This window comes from Eulemur rufifrons, chromosome 2 (genome assembly GCF_041146395.1).
Source record: "Eulemur rufifrons isolate Redbay chromosome 2, OSU_ERuf_1, whole genome shotgun sequence".
Taxonomy (NCBI): Eukaryota; Metazoa; Chordata; class Mammalia; order Primates; family Lemuridae; genus Eulemur; species Eulemur rufifrons.
In genome coordinates, this window is record NC_090984.1 from 11,615,518 (window position 1) to 11,639,625 (window position 24,108).

The 24,108-nt window shown below is 48.5% G+C and overlaps 1 protein-coding gene across 7 annotated transcripts in view; it reads left to right on the forward strand.

Moving 5' to 3' along the window:
• SMARCA4 (SWI/SNF related BAF chromatin remodeling complex subunit ATPase 4) overlaps positions 1-24,108 on the forward strand; it is an 81,967-nt gene that overhangs the window by 26,634 nt on the left and 31,225 nt on the right. For all 7 annotated transcript variants that reach the window (XM_069478513.1, XM_069478488.1, XM_069478472.1 and 4 more), the window contains exons 12-20: positions 3,883-4,013; positions 4,161-4,218; positions 10,999-11,120; positions 12,642-12,792; positions 13,865-14,028; positions 18,760-18,826; positions 20,131-20,241; positions 21,976-22,218; positions 23,809-23,922. In XM_069478513.1, coding sequence (XP_069334614.1) covers positions 3,883-4,013; positions 4,161-4,218; positions 10,999-11,120; positions 12,642-12,792; positions 13,865-14,028; positions 18,760-18,826; positions 20,131-20,241; positions 21,976-22,218; positions 23,809-23,922 — 1,161 coding nt within the window. The remainder of the gene's footprint in view (positions 1-3,882; positions 4,014-4,160; positions 4,219-10,998; positions 11,121-12,641; positions 12,793-13,864; positions 14,029-18,759; positions 18,827-20,130; positions 20,242-21,975; positions 22,219-23,808; positions 23,923-24,108) is intronic.

The following is a 24,108-nucleotide window of genomic DNA, read 5'->3' on the forward strand; positions in this document are numbered from 1 at the left end:
GGGCTCAAGCAATCCTGCTGCCTCAGCCTCCCGAGTAGCTGGGACTACAGGCGTGCGCCACCATGCCCGGTTAATCTTTTCTATATATTTTTAGTTATCCGGTTAATTTCTTTCTATTTTTTAGTAGAGACAGGGTCTCACTCTTGCTCAGGCATGTCTCAAACTCCTGACCTCGAGTGATCCTAGCCCCTCGGCCTCCCAGAGTGCTGGGATTACAGGCATGAGCCACTGTGCTCGGCCTGTTTTTCCTTTTGTAATCATTAAATACTTTGTGGGGAGAGACTCGAGACTATGTGGCTGTATTGTAACTCCTCAAAATTCCAGTGGTTTAGCATCCATTGGTTCTGTTTGCCTGTATCAGTTTTGGCTGTGATGGTTAGAAAATGGTGATTTTTAGTCCAATGTTCCTTCTGTATTGATTTAGTTGGCTTCCTATATTAGGAAAAGTTTTCTTTTCTTTCCTGTTTGGCCTGGTGTAGACTCACGGCTTCTTAATGTGCTTGAATGCATCATAATCCTTTACTGTTACTAATATTTGTTCTGGTTATTTAGTTTTGGCCAGTGGAAGCCCCTTCACATTGGCTCCTGTGTCCTTTTGATGTGTGCCTGCCATCCTTGGAGCACTTCCTTCCTTACCAGGCTCCTCTGTTTTTCCTGCCAAGCCCTAGAATGAGCCATTTCACCAAGGAGTCCTGGTTCTTTTTATTAGAGAGGATATTTAGAAACCAAGATCTGATACTGGGTGTGTTCATTGCTACTGGGCTGTCACTACTTCTAGGTGCTTGCAGCAGCCAGATGTAGGAAATAGATGTACGCACACATACACATTTGCATTGCTGTTTATATGTATTCAAAATCTTGAGGTCACACTGATGCCTCCCATTCTAATCCAACACTAGAGGGTTATTTCTATCCCTACCTGTTACATAATTCTAAAATCAGGATTAGCCACAATTTGTTTACTTATTTGTACGTTCTAGAATGCACAGAAGGTACATTCCAAATTGTTACCGTATACCCCTGTGAATACCCTCCTAGCCACAGTTTGGTGTCTGTACTAACCAGCCCCCTTGGAGAAGGCTTACTGTCCTGTGTGCCTGTCCCTTCCTCCTGTCACTGCGATTTGATACACTCATGTGGTAGAAAAATGTATAAAAAGATGGGGAAATAAAAAGCATTTTCAGTTGGGCGTGGTGGCTCATACCTATGTTCCTAGCACTCTGGGAGGCCGAGGCGGGAGGATCGTTTGAGCTCAGAAGTTCAAGACCAGCCTGAGGAAGAACAGACCCCATTTCTGCTAAAAATAGAAAAATTAGCCAGGTGTTGTGGCTCGTACCTGTAGTCCCAGCTACTCGGGAGGCTGAGGCAGGAGGATCGCTTGAGTCCAGGAGTTTGAGGCTGCAGTGAGCTATCATGATGCCACTGCACTGTAGCAGGGGCGACAGAGCGAGGCTCTGTCTCAATAAAACAAAGATAAAAATAAAAAGCATTTTCTATACCACTTCTTCTCAACCCTCTTGAGTCCTTCCAAGAGAGAAGCCGCAAGAACTGTTGCGGTGTTTGCTCTAGGACTATGTGTGTGTCACTGGATGTTTTGCTTTTCCTGCCTAGTGTCGTATCTCAGACGTCTTTCCAAGTTAGCTTTGATCCACTTACCTTGTTCTTTCTAAAGTCACCACAGTACAGATGGCCATTGCTTGCTTATTTGAATTTCTGTATTACTGAATTCTTGTAGAAAAAGTTTAGATGGGTACGTGAACCATGCTGTCTCCCAGGCATGCACATTGATCCTGGGTGTCTTCTCTCTACCCTTCTGGAAATCTTTATGGAACTGTTTGGTTCAGTCAATATATAGCTAGATGTTTTTCATTTAGTGGGTGGTTGGGCAACTTTCCATGTTAAGCCAATTCATTTTTTCATGTTGTGTATTCAAATTTAGTTCTCAGTCAAATTGGTAGCTATTTAGGTTGCTTCCAGAGATACCGCAGAGAGCAGCTCCTATGTGTCATGCCTGTTTAGCTCTTCCCCTATTGTTGGGTAGCTCAGTTGTTTCCTTGTGTCCTGCTGTGCGTGTTGTTGTGGTGAGCATCCTTGTACATCGTGTATTGGGCTGCCATTCCAAAATACTATCAACTGGGTGGCTTAAAAATTTCTTACAGTTTGGGGGCTGAGAGTCCAAGATCAAGGTGCCAGCTGGGCTGGTTCCTGGTGAGGACTGTCTTCCTGGCTTATTAATGGCTGCCATGATCACATGGTAGAGAGAGAGAGAGAGACTAGTGTCTTGTCTTTTGTTGTTGTTGTTGTTGTTTGAGACAGGGTCTCATATTGCCTAGGTTGGCCCCGAGCTCCTGGGCTCAGATGATCCTCTTGCCTCAGCCTCCCGAGTAGCTGGGATTCCCACTACAGGCATGAGCCGGTGCCACCACACCCAGCTTGGTGTCTCCTCTCATCAGGACACTAATTCCATTACGAGAGCCCCGCCCACGTGACCTCATCTATCCTTAATTACTGCCCAAAGGCCCTATCTCCAAATACTGACATTGTGGGTTAGGGTGTCAACATACAAATTTTGTAGGTACAAAATTCAGTGTATAGCAGATGCACGCTTTTTCCTATAGGCTGGATTCCCAGAAGTAAATGACTCTGGTAATTAACTCAAATACTTATTTCAAGTGATTTTATTTAAAATGGGATATTGAATTCTTTTTAGAATGTGTGCTGGCATTTTACTATAGTACAAAGCCTTCTGCCTAATGCCATTTGGAAGACTGAAGAAAAAATTCATATAGTGGAAGGATTGCTTGAGCCTGGGAGTTGGAGGCTGCTGTGAGCTATGATCGTGCCTGTGAATAGCCATTGCACTCCAGCCTGGACAACGTAGTGAGACCCTGTCTCCCAAAAAGGAAAAAAAGAGTAGGGGTGCCCAAGCCTTACCCCAGAACAGTTCGATCACAATACCTCTGCCCTGGTGGATCTCAGGGACGATGCAGGGTGGAAAGTCTCCGGTTGAGGCATCCTGCAGAGCCCATTCTTGGGGCAAGGGGTTGCTGCCACACTCCACAGCGCGCTACTCTGAGAGTGAGATTTTAGCCTGTGGAGTCTAAGATTGCAGCACTGTGTGGACAGCACAGCATTTTTGGAAGTAGGTATCCTAAGTTCCTGGGAGATGGAAACCAAGGTTTAAACCAAGAACTTCATCTTCTTCCCAGAGGTTTTCTCTAGGAAATGTGAAAGCACCAATTGAGGGGAGAGAGGGAATGTTCAACCAAATTTTATATCTCAGTAGGAGGAATTCCATATTTGTTGCTAAGAGGAAGTTATTTTATTTTTTAAATATTCCAGTTAACTATTTAACAAGAAAGAATGAGGACTCTCAATGAGGTCTGCAAATACAGTAGACGAGGGGAAAAAATCAACCGCCAGAAGAATGTGACCGGTAGAGCTGTCTGGGTAGAAAAGAGGGAAGGAACAGAAGTGACGAAGTCCTTGTTACTTCTGCATGGAATTGATCTGGAAGGATGTACGAGGGACCTAACGCCAGTGGATGCCTGGGAAGGGACAAACTGCCAGGCTGGGCGCAGGGGTAGGGAGAGAGCCCACACGTTGCTCTGTACAGCCTATTTGAAAATTAAAACGGATATGTCAGTTACCTCAAAGAAACAACTGTCATGTAGCCAGGACTGATGGATTTTATCTTTTTCGTGAATTACTGAATATACAGTTAACCCATTTTCACTACCACTGGCCATGCTTGTGTGCCGTTTTCTGGGCGTGTAGTTGGGCGGGCACTTCCCAAGTTGGCCGTGGTTAGCCCTGTTCTACCCTGGGTGCTTGGGTTGTGGAGACCCCAGAAGCTCAAGTCATGCGGGTAACTTTTTGCAGCCTCTGGACGAAACCAGCCAGATGAGTGACCTCCCTGTGAAAGTGATCCACGTGGAGAGTGGCAAGATCCTCACGGGTACAGACGCCCCCAAAGCAGGGCAGCTGGAGGCCTGGCTGGAGATGAACCCGGGGTGAGTTGGGCCTCGCGTTGCAGGTGCAGCTGGGATCTGGAGTAGCAGCTGGGGGTGATGTGGCTTGCATTTGGATACAGGCTGGCTTGCTAGGGACAGTGAGTCCTGCTGTTCTGAGCAGACTTAAGACCCTAACATTTCTTCTAGGTACGAGGTAGCTCCGAGATCTGATAGTGAAGAAAGTGGCTCAGAAGAGGAGGAAGAGGTAAGAGTCCGTTTCCTGCTTTTTCAAGGCTCTCAGTGCTCAGTAGCGGTGACTTCCCCCCCTGTGCATCCATCATGCTGGGCGCTGTGACCTTTTCCTGCTCTGGCTGAATGTCACGCAGAGCAGGGGGCAGCCCAGGTCCCAGGCCTCACTGGATTCGAAGCTTTAGAGCTGCGTTGTCCAGTGGGGCTGCTTCTAGCCGCACTTGACTATTTCCACTTTAAATTAAATCAATCAAATCAAATAAAGTTTAAAATCATTTCCTTGGTCACGTTAGCTGCACTTCCAAAGCTCAGCATCCCTCCTCCATGAATGGTCTGCTTCGTTTGTCCACTTCTGAACAGTTGTGTTTGTTGACTATGAGAATTTATTCACTTTCAATGTATTTATCCCTAGCCTCAAACCAGCTCCCTGTTCACTGACTTCTTTCTTTTGCTTTGTCTTGCTTTTACCCCTTCCAACTTGAGATTTGCCATTTTCCTCTTTGGGTTATCTGGAACCTACTTGGCGTAGTGCGTGAGGGGAAGCTCTAACTTTTTTTCTCCTCCCGGCAGCACTACATGATTGGCATCCTATTTCATCCATCCCCTTCCCATAGACTTGGGGTATTTGCAAAAGATAATTTTTCTGTCCACTGGAGTCTTTGAGTGCCCCTCCCTCATTCAGTTTATTTCTAACAGTCTAATGATATGTTGGCTGATAACATTTTGTTATTTTTTAACAGCTTTGTTTTGAGGTATAAGTCACATACCATCATATGCACGCATTGGAAGTACATAATTCAGTATTTTTTATATAGAGTTCTGTGATCATCACACACCAGCTTTGTCACCCCCCAATACTCCCTCCTGCCGATTTACGGTTGGTGCCTACACCCACCCCAGCCCCAGGGAACTCCTGATCTGCTTCCCATCTGTAGCTTTGCCATCTGTGGACATTTCCTAGCAATGGAGTCATAACATGTGGCCTTTTGCATGAGGTTTCTTTTTGTTTAGCACGTTTTTGAGGTTCTTCCCTGTTGTATGTTCCTTTTTTTTAGCTGAGTATTGTTACATTGCGTGGGTAGGACGCATTTTGTTTATCCATTCACCAATTGATGGACACTTGTGTTTCCATTTTTTGCTATTATCTATTATGAATAATGTTGCTGTGAACATTTGCAAACACGTCTGTGTGTGGACATGTGTTTGCACTTCTGTTAGGTGTGGCATTGCTAGGTCATACGGTAAGTTTATGTTTCTCTTTTTAAGTCACTGCCAAACGGTTTTCCAAAGTAGCTGTACCATTTCACAGGTTCTAGTTTCCCCATATTCTCACCAACACTGGGTATTGTCTGTCCTTTTGATGCAGCTGTTCTAGTGGGTGTGTAGTGGTATCTCATTGGGATTTTAACTTGCATTTTCCTAGTAACTCATGCTGTTGAACAGCTTTTCATGTACACATACATAGCGTGTGTGTATCTTTGGGGAAAATCTATTCACCTGTGTTGCCTATTTTTTAATTGAGTTGTCATTGAGTTGTTAACGTCCTTTATATATTTTAGATACACATCTTTGATCCAATGTATAATTTGGAAACATTCTCTTCCAGTGTGATAACCTTTTCATTTTCTTGATGGTTTCTTCTGAAATGTAAAAATGATTTAAAAAAATTATCATTTTTTTTGCTTTTATGGATTGTGATTTCAATGTTTTATTTAAGAGTTATTTGCCTAACCCAGGATCACAAAGCCTTTCTCCTATGTTTTCTTCTAGAAGTTTTATAGTGTAAACTCTTACATTGAGGGTCATATTTGAGTTGATTTTTGAGTGTAGTCTGAGGTAAGGGTTTAAGTTTATGTTTTGTGTATGAACATCCGATTTACCCAGCACCATTTGATAAAAGACAGTTTTCCCCTATTGATTATATTAGTGTTGATATCTTTGTGGAAGATGAATTGACTATAAATGAAAGGGTTTATTTCCGACTCAGTTTTGTTCTGTTGATCTGTATGTCTCCCGTTTGCTAGCAGCACGCTGTCTTTTTTGTAGTAAGTGTTGACAGCAGGTAGTGTTAGTTCTCTATGTTCTTTTGCAAACTTATTTTGGCTATTCTAGATCCTTTGCATTTTCATAAACATTTTAGGATCAGCTCATCAATTACTACAAAAAGGCGAGCTGGGATTTTGATTGGGATTGCATTGAATCTATAGATCAAATTGAGAAGACTTGCTATCTTAACTACATTGAGTCTTCTAACCCATGGATAGGGACTATCTTTCCATTTGTTTGGATCATCTTTAATTTCTTTTGGCAATGCTTTTTATTTTTCGTTGTACAGTTTTTGTACTTTTGTTAAATTTATGATTTTTCTATGCTATTGTGAATAGAATGGTCTTAGTTTTTGGATTGTTCGTTGCTATTACATAGAAATACAGTTGATGTTTGCATATTGATCTTGTGTCCTGCAAACTAGCTAAATTCATTTATTACTACTGATAGGTCTGCTAGGTGTTTTTGGTAAATTCGTAAGGATTTTCACACGCAGGATGATGTCATCTGTAAATAAAGAGTTTTACTTCTTTCTTTTCTATCTGTATGTCTTTCATTTCTTCTTCTGACCTTATTGCTCTAACTAGATCTTCCCGTACAATGTTGAATAAAAGTGGTGAGAGCCGGCTGGGTGCGGTGGCTCACGCCTATAATCCTAGCACTCCAGGAGGCAGAGGCGGGAGGCAGGTGTTTATGAAGTCTTTGTCTCTTGTGATATTTCTTGTTTTAAAGTCTGTTGTGTCTCACATTACTGTAGTCACTCCAGCTCTCTTATGGTTATTGTTGGCCTGGTGTATCTTCTTCCTATCTTTGCTTTAAACATATCTATTTCTTTGAATCTAAAAACAGCATAGCTGGATTTTGCTTTTTTATCTAGTATGACAGTGACTGGTCTTTGACTGACTTTCTGAAGACCATTCACATTTAATGTAATTTCTGATATGATTGGGTCTACATTTGCCATTTTTTTCTGTATGTCTCCTGCTTTTGTTCCTGTGTCTCTCCTTTACTGCCGCCTTTGTGTTAAAAAAAATTGTAGTGTGCTGTTGTATTTCTTCTGTAGATTTTTTAATTTTTACTATACTTTTTAAATTTCTTTGTAGCTGCTGTTGGGATTACAGTATGTGTTTTAATTTATCACAGTGTACATAGATTAATGCTAACCAAACTCTGGTAAAGTATAGAAATTTTCCTTGAATGTAGCTCCATTCCCTCCCGCTTTGTCTATACTGTTATTATTGTCACCTGTATTACCTCAATGTATGTTATAAGCCCTACAGTACAGTCTCATAATGCCTTATATATTCTTAGGACTTTTAAAGATGTTAGTAGAGAAAAATTAAGGGTAAAGATTTAGGTTATTAAGTACAAAATGTCCAATTTCCTTAAATACTAAATTTGGCAGTTGATATCTCTGATGTTTAACTTTGACACTTGTTTTATTTTAATTGTGAAGATACATCCTCAGTCTTCCAAACACACGTTTTGGCTTGTGATTATCTTTCAAATTTTTCTTTAAAGCAATTTTTGTGAAACCATGAGTAAGTCAAAAATTCATGTTATTTTCTAATATGAGTTCCATCATGTAACCAATACAGTGCAGACAGTTCAAAATATCAACAAAGCATTTGGGAAGGATGTGGCTAATGGACGCACAGGACGTCAAAGATTTGAGAAGTTCCGTTCTGGTGATTGTAATCTTGAAAATGAGCCACGTGGGCAACCTGAGACCAAGGTGGATAATGATGAGCTGAAAGCAGTAGTGGAAGTGAATCCATTTCGACCTATTACAACAATATTGGACCATTTGAAAGAAATGGGCAAGGTAAAGAAGCTGGATAGATGGGTACCACATGAATTAAACAAGTGTCAGATATCGCCTCACAACTTGCCTTTCTTTGCTGTCACGATATAAAGGCGAACCCTTTCTGTAGCATATTGTTACGTGTGATGAAAAACGGATTCTTTTTCACAATCGCAAGCATTTGGCACAATGGCTGGATAAAGATGAAGTGCTGAAACACAGTCCAAAACCAAATATTCATCAAAAAAAGCTAATGGTGTGTGTTTGGTGGTCCAGCGCTGGTATTATCCACTATAGCCTCATGAAACCTGGTCAATTGATGACAGTGGATGTCTCTTGCAACCAGTTGGACAAAATGAAGAGGATGCTTGGGATTAAGCAGCTGAGATTGATTAATAGAGACAGGCCAGTCCTCTTGGAAGACAGCGCTTGACCACAAGTCGCACAAACAATGCTGCTCAAACTACAGAGGCTGCACTTGGAAACTCTTTGTCATCCACTGTATTCACCAGACTTTGTACCAACTGACCACCACTTCTTCCAGGCTTTGGACCACTTCTTGCAAGGAATAATATTCAATTCTCAACAAGCTGTGGAAGATGTCTTTCATGACTTCATCACTACCTGCTCTCCAGGCTTCTTCGCTGTTGGCATAAATGAGCTACCATTAAGATGGCAAAACTGTGTCGATAGTTTAGGCGCACACTTTGATTAATTGTACTGCTTCTTGTTTGAGATATAATAAACTATACTTTTGATTCAAAATTGGACATTTCATATTTAATGACCTAAAATATATTTGTAGAGTCTCTACTACTGATCTACGTAGTTCCCATTTCCAGTGTTCTTTATTTTTTCCTGGGGACTCGAGAGATTTTCTGCTATCGTGTGTCCTTTTTCAGCTTGAAAGACTTAGTGTTTTTTCATGAGGTATGTCTGCTAGCAGCAAATTGTCTCAGTCTTTACATCCGGGAGTATATTTCTTTAGCCTTCATTTTGGAAGGATGGTTTAATTGGACATAGAATTTTTAGTTGACAGTGTTTTTTTCTTTCAGCGCTTTGAACTACTTGCCGATCTCATTTCAGATGAGAATTTAGCCACTAATCTTCTTGCTCACCTTTACTTGATGAGTCAGTTTTCTTCTGGCATCTCCCGTGCACATGTGCACCCTCAGCCTCAGCTAATGTGCCTTCCCCTCCCACGGCTGAGATCCTAACCTCCAACAGCAGCGTCGCCATGCGTGGGCGCTGCTCACTGCTACAGGTGACTAAGTAACCTCCTCCCACGTCCCTGCCAGGCCTTATGGCCTGCCCGCTCTGGCAGGACCTTCTTGTTGAGCAAGCTAGGAGGCAGGAGAGGCGGAAGTGCCCCCAAGGAAAAATGCTATGGACTCCCACTCTTCTTACCTGAAGTTCAGCAGTTTTTCAACATGTAACACTTCTCAGACTGTAGTATACCTTTGGTCAACTCTCAGATCTGTGAAATGGTCACTTTTGCAAATTTTGTTGAGTTTTAAAGTAGCTTTTTGGGGAGAGAATTTGCCGACCACTTGAATTTAGCCAGAAGTCCCACACTATTTTAATTCCAGGGTAAATCTGTACCAGCTGTGATTTTTTTTTTTTTTTTTTTTTGCCTAAAATGTTGGTGATATTATCACCTGTTTATTCCAAGTGATCTGTAAAATCATTTTTCGTGATCCAAGGGAAATTTCACTGGATTTTGATTGGAATTACCTAACAGATTTATTACAGATAATTTTTTAAAGCTTTGTACCAGTTCTGTTATAGATGTGGAAAATAATCCACTGTGGCATGTTGCATGATTTATACAGAAGTACAAAAATGGCTTAATATTGGGAAATGTACTCATGCGTATTTTATTAATATGTCCTGCAGAATCCCATTATCATCATCTCAGTAAATGCTGAAAGCTGTTTCACAAAACAACACTTAATTCACAACTTTATAGAAAACTCTCAGTAAACAAAAATGCCCGTTACCACAAGTATTAGACATATTTTAGATGTTCTAGCCATGTCATTAAAGCTGGAAGTAAATTAGCAGCAATGAATATCAAAAGTTGGCTGTAAAATGTTTTATACCTAGGAAATCCAAGAGAGTCAATTGAAAAATGGCTTTGGTAGGTTACACGAGGAATAGATGTGTAAGGATAGGAGGGATGTGGGGCCTATTTCTAATAGCAACAAAAGTACAAAATACCCTGAGATAAACTTAAAAAGAAGTGTCTGGAATCTGTGCTAGACAAACTAAAGATAACATACTCAGCAATTAAGAAGAAAATGTAGCTGGGTGCAGTAGCACGCGCCTGTAGCCCCAGCTACTTGGGATGCTGAAGTGGGAGGATTGCTTGAGCTCAGGAGTTCAGGCCTAGCCTGGGCAATATAGCAAGACCCTGTCTCTTAAAAAAATTTTTTTTTAATTTAAAAAAATGTGTAGGCCGGGCGTGGTGGCTCACGCCTGTAATCCTAGCACTCTGGGAGGCCGAGGTAGGCGGATCGTTTGAGCTCAGGAGTTCGAGACCAGCCTGAGCAAGAGCGAGACCCCATCTCTACTAAAAATAGAAAGAAATTATATGGACAGCTAAATATATATATAGAAAAAATTAGCCGGGCATGGTGGCGCATACCTGTAGTCCCAGCTACTCGGGAGGTTGAGGCAGGAGGATTGCTTAAGCCCAGGAGTTTGAGGTTGCTGTGAGCTAGGCTGACGCCACGGCACTCACGCTAGCCTGGGCAACAGAGTGAGACTCTGTCTCAAAAAAAAAAAAAACGTGTAAATACAAGGCATCACACATTTCGAGATAGGAAGAGGGGAGTGAGGGTTGTAAGAATATCACTTGCTTCTGAAATTATGTTCTCCCCTTGGGAGCCCGGTGCCCCATCTCTGTGGTAAGAACTCAGGTAACACGAGCTTGTCTCTCGGTAGGAGGAGGAGGAGGAGCAGCCTCAGCCAGCGCAGCCTCCCACCCTGCCAGTGGAGGAGAAGAAGAAGATTCCAGATCCAGACAGTGATGATGTCTCTGAGGTGGACGCGAGGCACATCATTGAGTAAGGGGTCCCGACACGCCCTGCTCCTCTGTCAGCCTCCTGTGAGGAGGGACTGGGGGAGTGTGGCTGGAAGCCCAGCCTGCCCCTAGATGGCATTCACCACTGTCCAGCCAGCAGCCACTGTGAGACCACAAACTGACCAGATTTGTTTGCTTCAAATTTTATTTATTTTTTATAGGCGTTTAGTATAGGCAATGCATTCACACGGTTCCTCACATGCTTACGAGGTACACTTGAGTGCACGACCTGAGTGTACGACAAGCTCCCTCCCTGTCCTGTTTCCCCCCTGGAGGAAACTTTCCAGCATCGTGTGTCATCTTTCAGAGACACTCTCTGCGCCAACAAGTAAAACTTGTACATTTTTTCTTGTCGTTTGCACATGTATATCTGGGGCATAATGTTGTGCACCTAGTTATTTTCACCGAACCTCCTCTCTCAGAGGCGACCCAATCCCGTGTCCATGCACAGGGAGCATCTGGTCCACAGCTGGCAGCGTTGCCTTGCGTTGCATTTTATTTTCTCATTTACAGAGTCTGTCCCTTGTTGGCAGACATTTAGGTTATTTCTCATCTTCATCTTGTAAACACATTACAGTTAACACATGAACTACATCATTGCTTCTGGTGAGGAATTAATGGATACTGTTTAAAAGAAAGGATTGAGGGTATTATATGCTGTGTAGATATGAAAGCATAGGATAGGATAAAATAGGGTACGTTGAAATTGACAGAAGAAACATACTAGGAAAAAACTCCACTAAGCTAAGAAAACACAGAGCCCACTGTGAATGACATATAAGGACATACAAAAAGCAGCTGCACACCTTCAGTCCCAGCACTTTGGGAGGCAGAGGAAGGAGGATCCCTTGAGGCCAGGAAGTAGAGACCAGCCTGGACAGCATAGCAAGACCCCAACTCAAAATTTTTTTGAAAAATTACCCAACATGATATGCACTTAAAGTCCCAGCTACTGAAAGAGGCTGAGGCAGGAGGATCGCTTGAGCCCAGGAGTTCAAGGTTGCCCATGAGCTCTGATGACACCACTGTACTCCAGCCTGGAGCACAGACACAGAGAAACCCAGTCTCTTTTAAGAAAACCAACAGCAAGCACCACATAAAATAAAATGAAAGCAGTTAGATTGCACATTAAATTCCCTCTTTAAAGGAAAGAGTTCAGATTAGATCACAAATCACCAAAGTGTAAGTGATTCTGGTTTGTGTGAAGGTGCTTGGTGTGTACTTATTTTCCCTTTAGGCTCATGAGCTCTCAGTAAAAGGGTGGGTTATATGATCAGCCTCTGGCTAGAAGCAGTCTCTTTATATGCTGTGAGAAGTGACAGCATTCCTCTTCCGTGACGGTGCCTGGCCTGGCCTCAGACTGTCCAGCTGCACTTCTGGGTGTCTTGCAGCTCTGGCCACAGGTCTCTGGGCAGAAAAAGTTACTCCACAGAGCTTGTGTCAGGAGTACATTGTCACAAATAGGAACATGTGTCCTCACCTGGCATTTCCATCTCACTCCCAGGAATGCCAAACAAGATGTTGATGACGAGTACGGTGTGTCCCAGGCCCTCGCGCGTGGCCTGCAGTCCTACTACGCTGTGGCCCATGCCGTCACCGAGAGAGTGGACAAGCAGTCGGCGCTTATGGTCAACGGTGTCCTCAAACAGTACCAGGTGAGGCAAGAGGGGGCAGGGAGGCCACCGCCACGTAGCAGCCTTGATAGAGTTGTTCGGGGAGGGGGAGTGCTGCACTTTGGCAGACCTGCGTTCTCCTTCCACTCTTTGTCTTTGAGCAACCTGCTCTTCACCTCTGAGCCTCAGTTTCCCCATCTCTAAAGCAGGGATGTGGTCTGGCAGGTTGGCTGCCAGAGGAAATGTAACTGCAGTTGTGTGCTGTGAGACAGTGAGTCTGGAAACGAGGTAGCAGGCTCTTTATGAGGGTGAAAAGACGATGGCTTTGAAGCTCTTCACAGAGCCTGGCTTGGCATAGTCATGACATGCAGCTGCTTGTGAGAGAAGTTCCCACTTCTGTGGCCCCACATCCTCAGTTCCTCTGAAAGGTCCCAGAAGGTCGCCAGTATGACTCCAGCCAAGAACGTGGCTCCCTGATTTCTGTATGGTCAAGAATCGAACTGTCAAACCTTCTGTGCCAATATCAGTTTCCAAAGAGGCAAATCCTGTGGGCCAGTGGAGCCTCCCAAGGCCAGTGTAATCAAAAGAATTAGAACTTGGCCCTTACTTACTTCCTCAATGTGTTATGAAAGTTACCAAATTTTCCTGAATAACATGGTTTATTCCATTTGAGAGCAGTCTTGTCTGTAGTGCCTGCATTTCAGAAAGTACCCACACTTTGGAAAGCCTTCCCTTCATTGTGAAGTGATGTTTAGGCCGAGGGTTCATCACTAAGTAGCCCAAGTGGTTTCCCAAATCCAAGTGTCACATGGTGTGGGCAGGTTTCTCCAGGTGTGCTACATGGGTGGTGTCAGGCAGTGACGGATAGACAAGGTAGCAGTTAGGAATTAACTCTTCAAATGTCCAGCAGACATAGAAATGTCATATACACGAGACTACGTCAAAAAGGATCAGGTTGGTTCAGAGCAAAATTCTCAGTGGTAACAGTGGCCTCGTGTGGGACGTGGCTCAGGCAGAACTCGTGCCTGGAGGTGACTGCGTCTCTGAAGCGCCAGGCACGCTCTCAAGTCCAGCCTGGGCTCCAGTCCTGCCATGGCCGCCTCTGTCCTTGCAGATCAAAGGCCTGGAGTGGCTGGTGTCCCTGTACAACAACAACCTGAACGGCATCCTGGCGGACGAGATGGGCCTGGGGAAGACCATCCAGACCATCGCGCTCATCACGTACCTCATGGAGCACAAGCGCATCAACGGCCCTTTCCTCATCATCGTACCTCTCTCGTGAGTGTGCCCGCCTCCTGTGTTAGTTTGCCGCAGTTCAGTACTACATTTTGGTGGCTTAAACGACAGAAATTTATTTTCCTGGAGGCCAGAAGTCTGAGAGCAAGGTGTGGGCAGGGTTGGTTCCCTCGGGGGTTTCTCTCGTTAGCTTGCAGACAGTCGCCTTCTCCCTGTGTCGTCACGTGGGACATCCCTCTGTGTGTTTCTGTGTCCTAATCTCTTCTCATGACAGTGCCACTCAACTTGGATTAGGCCCCATATGAATGACTTCGTTTTAACTTCATTACCTCTGCAAAGGCCTTGTCCCCAAAGACAGTCGTGTTCTGAGGAACTGGGTGTCAGGAAGGCACCCTGAGCCTTGGGCAGGCTAGAAGGGGCACGCAGTTGGCCTGTGCCAGTCTGCCTGTGGTCTCAATCCGTCATCCCAGTCAGGGCTGTTTTCCCAGGATGCCCTCCGTGTCCTCTTCCAGCCCCACAACCAGCAGAGTGCACACCTGGGAGTCGCAGGAGACGAAAGCCTCCCTCTAGAAGGGTAGGGAGGGGCTGTTTGAGGCTCCTTTGAATAAACACTGTTTCCACTCCCTCATCGAGCAGTGCCCTGCCAGGCCGGAGCCCTCGGCCACGTGCACAGGTGCTCAGGTGTGGCAGGGTCTGGGCTCCCCAGTGGCATCTGAGGAGGCTCTCTCACTCGCCACCTCTTGGCTCCACTGGCCTCTTCCAGCAGGCGGAGAGCCGGCGAGCCGCTCTGGGCACCCCTCTTCCAGCGCTGCACCTGCCCCAGGGTTTGAGCAGAAGCCCCATGGGCCGGTTCTCATTGGCCCCGCTCGGGTCACATGTCCAGCACCCAGCCAGTGACTGGCCCGGCCCTGGAGCACAGCCCCTGACCTCACCCAGGCGCTCTCGGGGACCTCCCAGGTCAGCAGTTCAGGTCAGGCTGGCCAGGAAAACGCTCCTGCACGCCAGATGGCTGGGCCCCTGGGCTCCACACCCCACAGGGTGGAGGCTGGCGTCAAAACTCTCCCGAATTTACCTTGGAGCCATTCCTGGTGTCCCCCTTGCTTTCCTCATGGCAGGGTGAAGTAGGCTGCCTTGGAGGAGCAGGTCCTCTGTTTCCTCAGTGCCACAGGCAGCCTCATCCGCCCCTCGGGGTCAGACCCAAGCTGCTCCCCTCATTCCCGCTGCGCCCGCCTGAGCTCCTGCTCCCGGCGTAGCCCCTGCCCTCCCCCCCTCCGGCCCCCCCAGGGTCAGTGGCTGCCACGCACAGCCCTCTCCAGTTCTCAGTCTCTCCTTTCATTTCGAACTTTCCAAACCTCCGTCACTACCAGAGCAGTGCTCCCCCAGGTGCTGTTCTGCAGCCTCGTGTGGTGGTTTTGTTTGGTTGGTTTTGGTTTTTAAATATTTATTTAATATTTTTCATTTTGAAATGATTTCAAACTTATAAAAGTTATAGAATTAGTGTAAAGAATTGCCTTGTACCCTTCACTGTCCTCCCAAATCTCATAACCAGTTATGGAAACCAGAAAAATAATATTGATTGAATGCAATTTCGCACTGACAGCCTTGTTCTGGTCCAGCATCCCAGATCCCACACTGCCTGTGGTAGCCGTGTCTGTGTGGCATGTGTGGGACAGTTCCCCAGTCCATCTTTGTCCTTCGCAAGTGTGCCCATGCCTGCCCCTGGTTCAAACAAGGTTGGTACCCATGGGAACCCTGGGAGGTGCTGCGACCACCTTGTTCAAGGTGCAAACAGCTGGGCACCGCCCACTTGAGACCCAGCTGGAGTGCAGTGGTGTCATTATTGCTCATTGCAACCTCAAACTCTTGGGCTCAAGAGATCCTCCTGCCACAGCCTCCCGAGTAACTGGGACTACAGGCATGCGCCACCATGCCCGGCTAATTTTTTCTATTTTTTTTTTAGTAGAGACGAAGTCTGGCTCTTGCTCAGGCTGGTCTCGAACTCCTGAGCTCAAACGATGCACCTGCCTCAGCCTCCCAGAGTGCTAGGATTACAGGCGTGAGCCACCGTGCCCGGCCTCAGCTAATTTTTCTATTTTTTGTAGAGACAGGGTCTTGCTCAGGCTTATCTTGAACTGGTGACCTCAAGCCATCCTCCCTTCCCACCTCCGCCTCCCAGAGCGCTAGGATTATAGGTGTGAGCCACCGCACCCAGCCTATGAGCTTGATACTTCTGAATCCTGTTGGGACATTTGGTAGACTGCCCCTCAGTGTGGGTTTGTCTGATGTGATCTCAGGAGTGGTGCTTGTAGTGTTCCGCAGCGGGATCTAGGAGACACTGAGATGCCTGGTCCCCAGGGAGGTTAACTTTTAACTTTGCTCTCTCAGTTAACGAGGTCCCTGCTGGGTTTCCCCGCTGCAAACCTAAGAGTTTTCCTGTGTAATTAATAAGTAGTAGCTCATGGGAAAGTACTTACACGCTACGTGAATATCCCATTTCTCTTCCTACTTTCCCGGATAGTTTTAGCATCGGTCTTCGTCCTTTTTCTGTTGCTATAAAGAAACACCTGAGGCGGAAAGGTTTATTTGGCTCACGCTTCCGCTGGCTGGAAGACCGGGCATCTGGTGAGGGCCTCAGGCTCCTTCCACCCAAGGGGGAAGGTGAAGGGGTACAGGCGTGTGCAGTGACCGCATGGCAAGAGGAGAAGCAAGGGAGGGGGGTGGGCCAGGCTCTTTTCAATGACAACTCTGAGGGGAATTAATAGAGCGAGAACTCATTCACTAAATGGGGACAGCACCAAGCCATTCATGAGGGATCCGCCGCATGACCCAAACACCTCCCACTAGGCCTCACCTCCAACACTGGGGATCACATTTCACCATGAAGGTTGGAGAGGACAAATACCCAAACTGTAGCGCCATCCATCCAAGGGGTCTTGCCTGCAAAGATCATTACACGGCAGTGGCCAAATACGTGGCCTTCTGCTTCCATCGTTACTTCCCTGGTGTCGGTTGGAATGCCACTGCCCGGAAGGGCGGTCTCCTCTTCCCCTTTGTTTGTGTAATTATTTATGTCAGGGTGGGCTCACAGATACCATCATTACTTATTTTGTTGCTTAAATTGTCCCAAGTATGACTTGAGGCCCTTCTAGATGGTTACTGTGTCCTTTCGACACGTCCCCGTTATTTTGTTGTGGTGGTGGTTCACTTTAGGATAGTTGTAGATTCATAGAAAGGTTGGGAAGCTAGTGCAGAGAACACCCGTGTGCCTCTCACCCAGTGTCCCCATAGTGTATTTGTCATGACTAAGAACCCCACATTGGCACATTACTGTTAACTAAATTCCCGACTTCACTCACTAGTTTTCCCCTAATGTCCGTTTTCTGTTCATGATCCCACGTTATATTTAGTTGTCACATCTCCTTTTAACCTCCTCTGGTCTGCGACAGTTTCCCAGACTCTCCGTAGTTTTGGTGACCTTGAGGTTTTGACTGGTGAGGCATTTTATAGGGCGCACCTCAAGTCTGGGTCTGATGTTTTTCTCATGGTTAGGCCGTGGAGATGGGTTTGGGGCAGGAAGACCACGTAGGTGCAGTGCCCTTCTCGTCACGCCACATCAAGGGCACATACCGTCAGCATGCCTTATCGCTGCTGATACTAACCGTGGCCACCTGGCTGAGGTCGTGTTTGTCACATGTCTGGGCTGGGCAGGTGCTCTTTAATTCCCTTTCGTGCTGCAGTCTTTGGGGAAAAGTCACTACGCTCAGCCCACACATAGGGTGGGGAGTTAAGCTTCACCTCCCTAAAGGGGAGTAGCTGCAGAAATTATCTGGAATTCTCCTTGGAAGATTTGTGTCTTTTCCCCCATTTATGAATGTATTCAGTCATTTATTTATATCAGTATGGACTCGTGGCTGTTTATTTTATACTTTGGGCCATTTGCCAACACCAGTTTATTGCTTTTGTTGCCTGACCATTCCGGCTTTGGCCACGGGGAGCCCTTTCAGTGGGTTCCTCTGGTCCTTTGACCCCCTGTCATTGTGGGGGTTTTTGAGGACGTCCTTGCTTTAGGCACCAAGAGATGCTCCTGGCTCATCTTGTCCATTTCCTGCCCCGCCCTGGAACCAGCGTTTCTCCAAGCAGCCCTGGCTTCCCTATGGCAGTGCTTTTGGAAACCAGACCAGGGTGCTGGACGTGCTTGTTTCTGGGGTGTCATTGTTTCTAGGTCCTCTCCGGGGGCAGCATTAGGAAATACATGTTCCCGTGCTAACCCTGCGTACACATACATCTGAGATGATTTCTGTGTCCCGTTATCTGTCCCTGTGTTAAGCCAAACGTTGTTCAAACTGCTCTGAACCTGGAGACCCGGCGCTGTGAGACTGTGTGTTTTCCCGGCAGCAAGCCACAGTGCACAGCGTGTTCTCACAGGGGCCCGTGACCCCATAGAGGTGGCAGAAGACTGGTCGTTGCAGTGCAGCTGCGAGGCACTGGCTGGGGTCCGTCCAGGCTCCTTCCCAGGCAGCAGCTCTCCTTGCGCCCACCGGCGCACCTGTGTGCCTGCTGCTCCACCTGGAGTTCCTTTCCCTCTTCGCCCAGAAGCCTGCTTGGGCCCTCTGAGGCAGGGCTCCCCCAGTCTTCACCAGCCTTCCCTTCCCCGCCCGGCTGCCCTTGGACACAGGTCCTCTGCCAGGTCCGAGGGCAGCCGGTGGCTGTCGGTTCCAGCAGTGGGCTCCCGATGGGAAGCTGGAGCTGACCCTCTCTTCTTTGTCCCGGCAGAACCCTGTCCAACTGGGCGTATGAATTCGACAAGTGGGCCCCGTCCGTGGTGAAGGTGTCCTACAAGGTAAGTCACGGCCCAAGGTGGTTTCCTCTAATTCGAAACAGGGCGTGGCATGGAGATACAGGTCGTAAAGAAAGAGAGGTCCCCTGCATTCGTGACCTGATGCCCTTGCGTGTGTTCATATCATGCACACAGGAGCACAGTATTACTGCAGGTTCAGGGTCACTTATTTGTATAGGGTGGTGAATGCTTGTTTTCAAAAATTAAGATACGGACTCGTTTGTGGAATATGGGGCATTAACACATTTATCAGAAGAATTCATTGTTCTCCCCTGAGCTTTGGTTAAACACCAATTCCTGGGCCAGGTGCAGTGGCTCATGCTTGTAATCCCATCACTCTGGGAGGCCGAGGTGAGAGGATCACTTGAGGCCAGGAGTTCAAGACCAGCCTGAGCAAGTGCAAAACGCTGTCTCAACAAAAAATAGAAAAATTAACCAGGCGTGGTGGCGTGCACGTGTAGTCAGGAGGTTGAGGCAGGAAGATCACTTGAGCCCAGGAGTTGGAGGCTGTAGTGAGCTATGATGACGCCACTGCACTCTAGCCTGGGTGACAGAGCAATACCCTGTCTCAAACAAACAAATTAATAAGCAAAAACTAAACACAGTATGTGGGGACTGTAACTGGGTCTCTTATCCTGGTGGGGAAACTGAGGAAGAGAGGGCCCACACAACCTATGAGTGTCCAAGCCAGGCTGCATCCCCAGCTGCGGACCGTCCTGGTCCCGGCTCTTCGCCCTCAGCCCTGTGGCGGAGAGTGGGGTCTAGGCAGAGAGGACAGCCTATCTGGGGGCCTGGACAGAAAGGGTGCTTAGCTGGTTAGAGGGGCTACTCATAGGTGATCCTGGAGAGAGTGCCGGTTTGCAGCCTGGGGCATAGAGTTGGAACTTGGGAGGTGCAGGGTAGATTTGCTAATTGGGGAGGAGGCAGGAGTGATCGTGGTGTCCATCACTCAACTGGTACCATCTTGGGAGGGGCCCTGGTTTCCAGTTTGGGAGTCTGAGATGGGGACCCAGGAAGAGGTGAGCCCGGTCGGCCACCAGGACTGCAGCAGATGGCGGTACAGGCAGCACTGTTCCCTAAGGGCCCAGGCTGCTGCTGGCCCGCACTCCTTTCTCCTCTCCCTGCTGATGGTGCTCTGTGTGACAAGGTTGGGGGACAGACCGTCAGCCTTACCCAGTGTCTTTCCATGTCATCTGTGGCAAGGGTGAGCCCTCTTCCCTTGTCACTGGGCAGCTGCGAGGGGTACCAGTGCCACTTGGCCACCCAGCCCCAGAGGCTGAGCTGTATGTGTCCTGTTTCCCTTGCAGGGCTCCCCGGCAGCAAGGCGGGCTTTCGTCCCCCAGCTCCGGAGCGGGAAGTTCAACGTCTTGCTGACAACATACGAGTACATCATTAAAGACAAGCACATCCTCGCCAAGGTATTGTGTCTTTATGCAAAACATACCAAGTCAGGGGTCATGGGCTATCGGGGACTGTCACTCCCTTATCAGAGTTGTCATGAGTGTCATACTGCCTGTCTTCTGCAGTGCTCCCTGCAAATAATTTCCCAGTGGTCAGCCGCACATGCGTAAAAAGACAGCTGCCCTGTGTGCGTGGAAAAGGCCCAGGTCAGAGTAACCTTGGACTCCCTCACTGCCTCCAGGCTGGCCTTGGGTCATGTCCAGAGGCTGGGGCTGTCCACACAGCTTGTGCACTAGCTCCTCTTGGGGCTTTTGCCCAAAGAGCCTCGCCACCCACGATGTCTTCTGACCCGCTGCAGTGTCCTTGTAGAGCCATGGCCAGGCCATCCAGGGTCATCCTGTCTCTAGACACCACTGCCTTTCCTCCCTGGGGGCCGTGCCTCCCGTACACCGATGAGGGGATGAGATTGAGCGTTTTGGGGAGCGACAGAGGGCAGAGCACTCTGACTGAGGTGCTTTGTGGCCTGTTGGCCTTGGGCTGCTGGGTTGGAGGCTTGGGATCCTCTTCAGGGCCATAACTGTGAAGGCAACTCCAGCTTGGCCTGCAGTGATTGCTGAGAATGTACTGTGACCCAGATATAAACCAGGCAGGGTCCCTTGCCTGCAGAACCTTAGTTTCGTGGTTTGAGGAGGGCTGGAGGCTACTCTATGTCCAGTGGGATGAATGGTGAATGGTGCGAGTTTGGGCCCAGGAATGGAAGAGAAATTTTCTAGGCGCCACACCTCTCAGTGCATGGTCACAGTGACAGTATTAGGGCTTTGTGTTGGGTACCTGCTGTGCTTCCCTGAGCCAACAGGTGAGGGAGTGAGTCCAGCCTGCAGACTCCTGCTCCAGGCCTGCACCTGGGTGCCCCTCTGCAGGCTCATCCCTCTGGCTTGACACAAAGCCAGGCCCACCCCATGCCCGAGTACGAGCCTCTGAAAACCCTGTGCTTACCTGGCGGTGACCTGATCAATATAAATGCTGTGCGATGCGGGGTGTTCCTTGTTCGAGGGGCCACTGTGCCCCTTCCCAACCAGCACAACTGTGTATGTACCAGGCGCATGGTGTGCTGCCTCCCTCAGACCTCACTGTGTCCCCACAAGGCCCATGGTCCCTGTCATGGTCATATGGAGACTCAAACTGAAATTTTAACCTGGGGCTCCTACCTATAGATGCACTAAGTGACTAGCTGTGTTCATCTGACATGTAGCCTCAAACCAGCAGGCTCTGGGGTGTGGCTGGGCCCCTGCTCCACACTCTGAACCCACCCACTCATCTGCCCTTAGATGCACAGCCTGCTCATTGGAAATGTCACCAACTCGGTCCCCTTGACACCCCCCAGTCCAAGGGGATGAATGCTCTTGTCAGCAAGATACATGTTCTGCCAAAACGTACTGGGAGTTTTTCTGTGCTTTACATTAGCGTATGGGAGTTTTACGGAAATCCAACATACTTTTCTGCAACTTGCTCTGTTCACCTGACAGACCTCATGGGCATGTCTCCCTGTGTGCGTGTCTATGTTGATCTCATGCTTGGTAGAGGCTGCTTTGTGTGGCTGTAACGCTGAGTCGGCCCCTTTTGGGGACTATGTCAGGCTGCACTCTCCACCTGGAGCCTTCCTGGCTGATGGGTGCGCAGTGGGAGATTCTCCCTCCACGCCAGGGCCGCCCCACTGCCTCCCCTCCCTCACCACCCACTCGGGCCCACAGATCCGTTGGAAGTACATGATCGTGGACGAAGGCCACCGCATGAAGAACCACCACTGCAAGCTGACGCAGGTGCTCAACACGCACTACGTGGCCCCCCGCCGCCTGCTGCTGACGGGCACGCCGCTGCAGAACAAGCTCCCCGAGCTCTGGGCGCTGCTCAACTTCCTGCTGCCCACCATCTTCAAGAGCTGCAGCACCTTTGAGCAGTGGTTCAACGCGCCCTTCGCCATGACCGGTGAGAAGGTGAGCGAGCCCGCCTGGCCCTGTGGCAGCAGCAGGGCCAGAGGCAGTGGACCTGAGTGACACCGTGCTGTCCACAGAGGAGCTGTGCCTGTGTTGACAGTTCTGGGCTCAGCTGGCGCTCTCTGGTCAGTGTGCACTGAGTGCCCACCATGGTGGGCAGGGCCTGTGCCACGTGCCAGGCGACAGTCCATGTCTGCACGGTGCCGGGCAGACATGGTAGTGTGACCTCCCAGGCACACTCGGGCTTCCCTAACTCTGCACTCCGGCATGGAGGGGACAGTTAGGAATAGGGTCCTGAGGCGGACACAGGACTAGGAGGGTGTGGAGAGTGCAGCTAGAGGTCCCCCGTGTCCTCTAATTCCCTTTAGGGGGTTCAGATTTCCCGCTAAGGGCATCTGGAAGCTTGGAAGTTTCCAGTTAAGGAAGCCATAGGGTCACGTTCTGTTTTACATTGTTTTCAGAGTGTTGTGGCCAGTGTGTCTTGATGGCCGTTGGGTGGCTCTGTCCGCCTGAGAGCCACACTGTGGCACAGCGGCTGTCAGGGGCCAGGTCTTCATTGTTGATGAGTGTCACTAAGCACCGAGCCTGAAGTCTGTCATGCTGTTGGAGTTTGAGACATGCTTATGGGGTGGGCTGTGTTTTCTGCTAAAGGGGGTTATGCAGGCAGAACTGCAGAGGTTCCCTGGGAGCGCCCCTGCCCCGGGCAGCCAGGCCGCCCCTCATTCCCACCTGCGAGGTTTTCCTTAGACACGTCCAGGGCAGTGGGGCCTCCACCATGTGTATGGAGGGGCCTCCGCTGGATTCATCCATAAGGTCCCCGCCCTTCCTGGCACCGGTCAAGGCACAGGCCCTTCTGAAGGAGAAACCGAAGCTTTGCCTGGAGTGTCATGGTAGAGGAGCCCCCCGTTCTCAGACCCCCAGGATCCCCATGCCAAGAGCCAGGAGCACATGCTGCAGTTCCGTCACTTTTGAGTCAAGCAGAAGTTCTGTTAAGAAACTCCCGGGGAAGTGGAAGAAAAGAAGTTCAGGCGTGCTCTTACTTTCCTCTGCTTTTTTAAAGAAATTTTAAAAACATGTTTTTTTAGCGGAGGAGCATGTACCATGGGAGAAACAGGTTCCTTTCACTCGGTCCCACCCGGGCTGAACGAGAAAGGTTTGGGGTTCCCAGTGCAGAGCTCTGCGGTGCAAACCCCGGCATGAGCCATGCATTTGTCATCCTGGCCCCTCCAGTGCCCTCCGGCTGCAGTGTGGCCCTGGTGGCGGTTCTGCGGACACACAGTTGGTGTGACTCTTGGAGAAGCTGCACAGTGTGCCGCCACCTTTCTCCCGGTGAGGTGCACAGAGCAGGGTGCCTCGGCGGCTGCGGTTCCGTGGCCCAGGAACTCCACGGAGGGAACAGATCCCAGAGTTTTCCTGAGGAAGAGGGTTCCCTGCTAGGCCCCAGAAAGCACAAAGCAGCCTGAAAACCCAGGCGTGCAGCACAAGGCGGCTCTAAGGGACCCTGTCTGCCCCCTTGCCACTTCCTGGCAAGACCCCTGCCTCCTTCTTTTGGAGGTAACGCTTGCTTTTCATGGCTTGGGGGCGTTGCAGGTGGACCTGAACGAGGAGGAGACCATCCTCATCATCCGGCGTCTCCACAAAGTGCTGCGGCCCTTCCTGCTCCGGCGGCTCAAGAAGGAGGTGGAGGCCCAGTTGCCCGAAAAGGTAATGGAGTTTTGTGCAGAGGCAGCCACGGTGCGGCCTCGTACCCATGGCTTTCCCCAGTGGTGGGTACACTCAAGTGACTCTCCCCAGGGTCCCCAACCTGGCCCTGCTCTATCCAGCTTGGGAGCTGGTGTCTGAGACCCACTGGGTCTCTAAAGCCAAGGGTGGGTTTATCAGGTTAGAGCA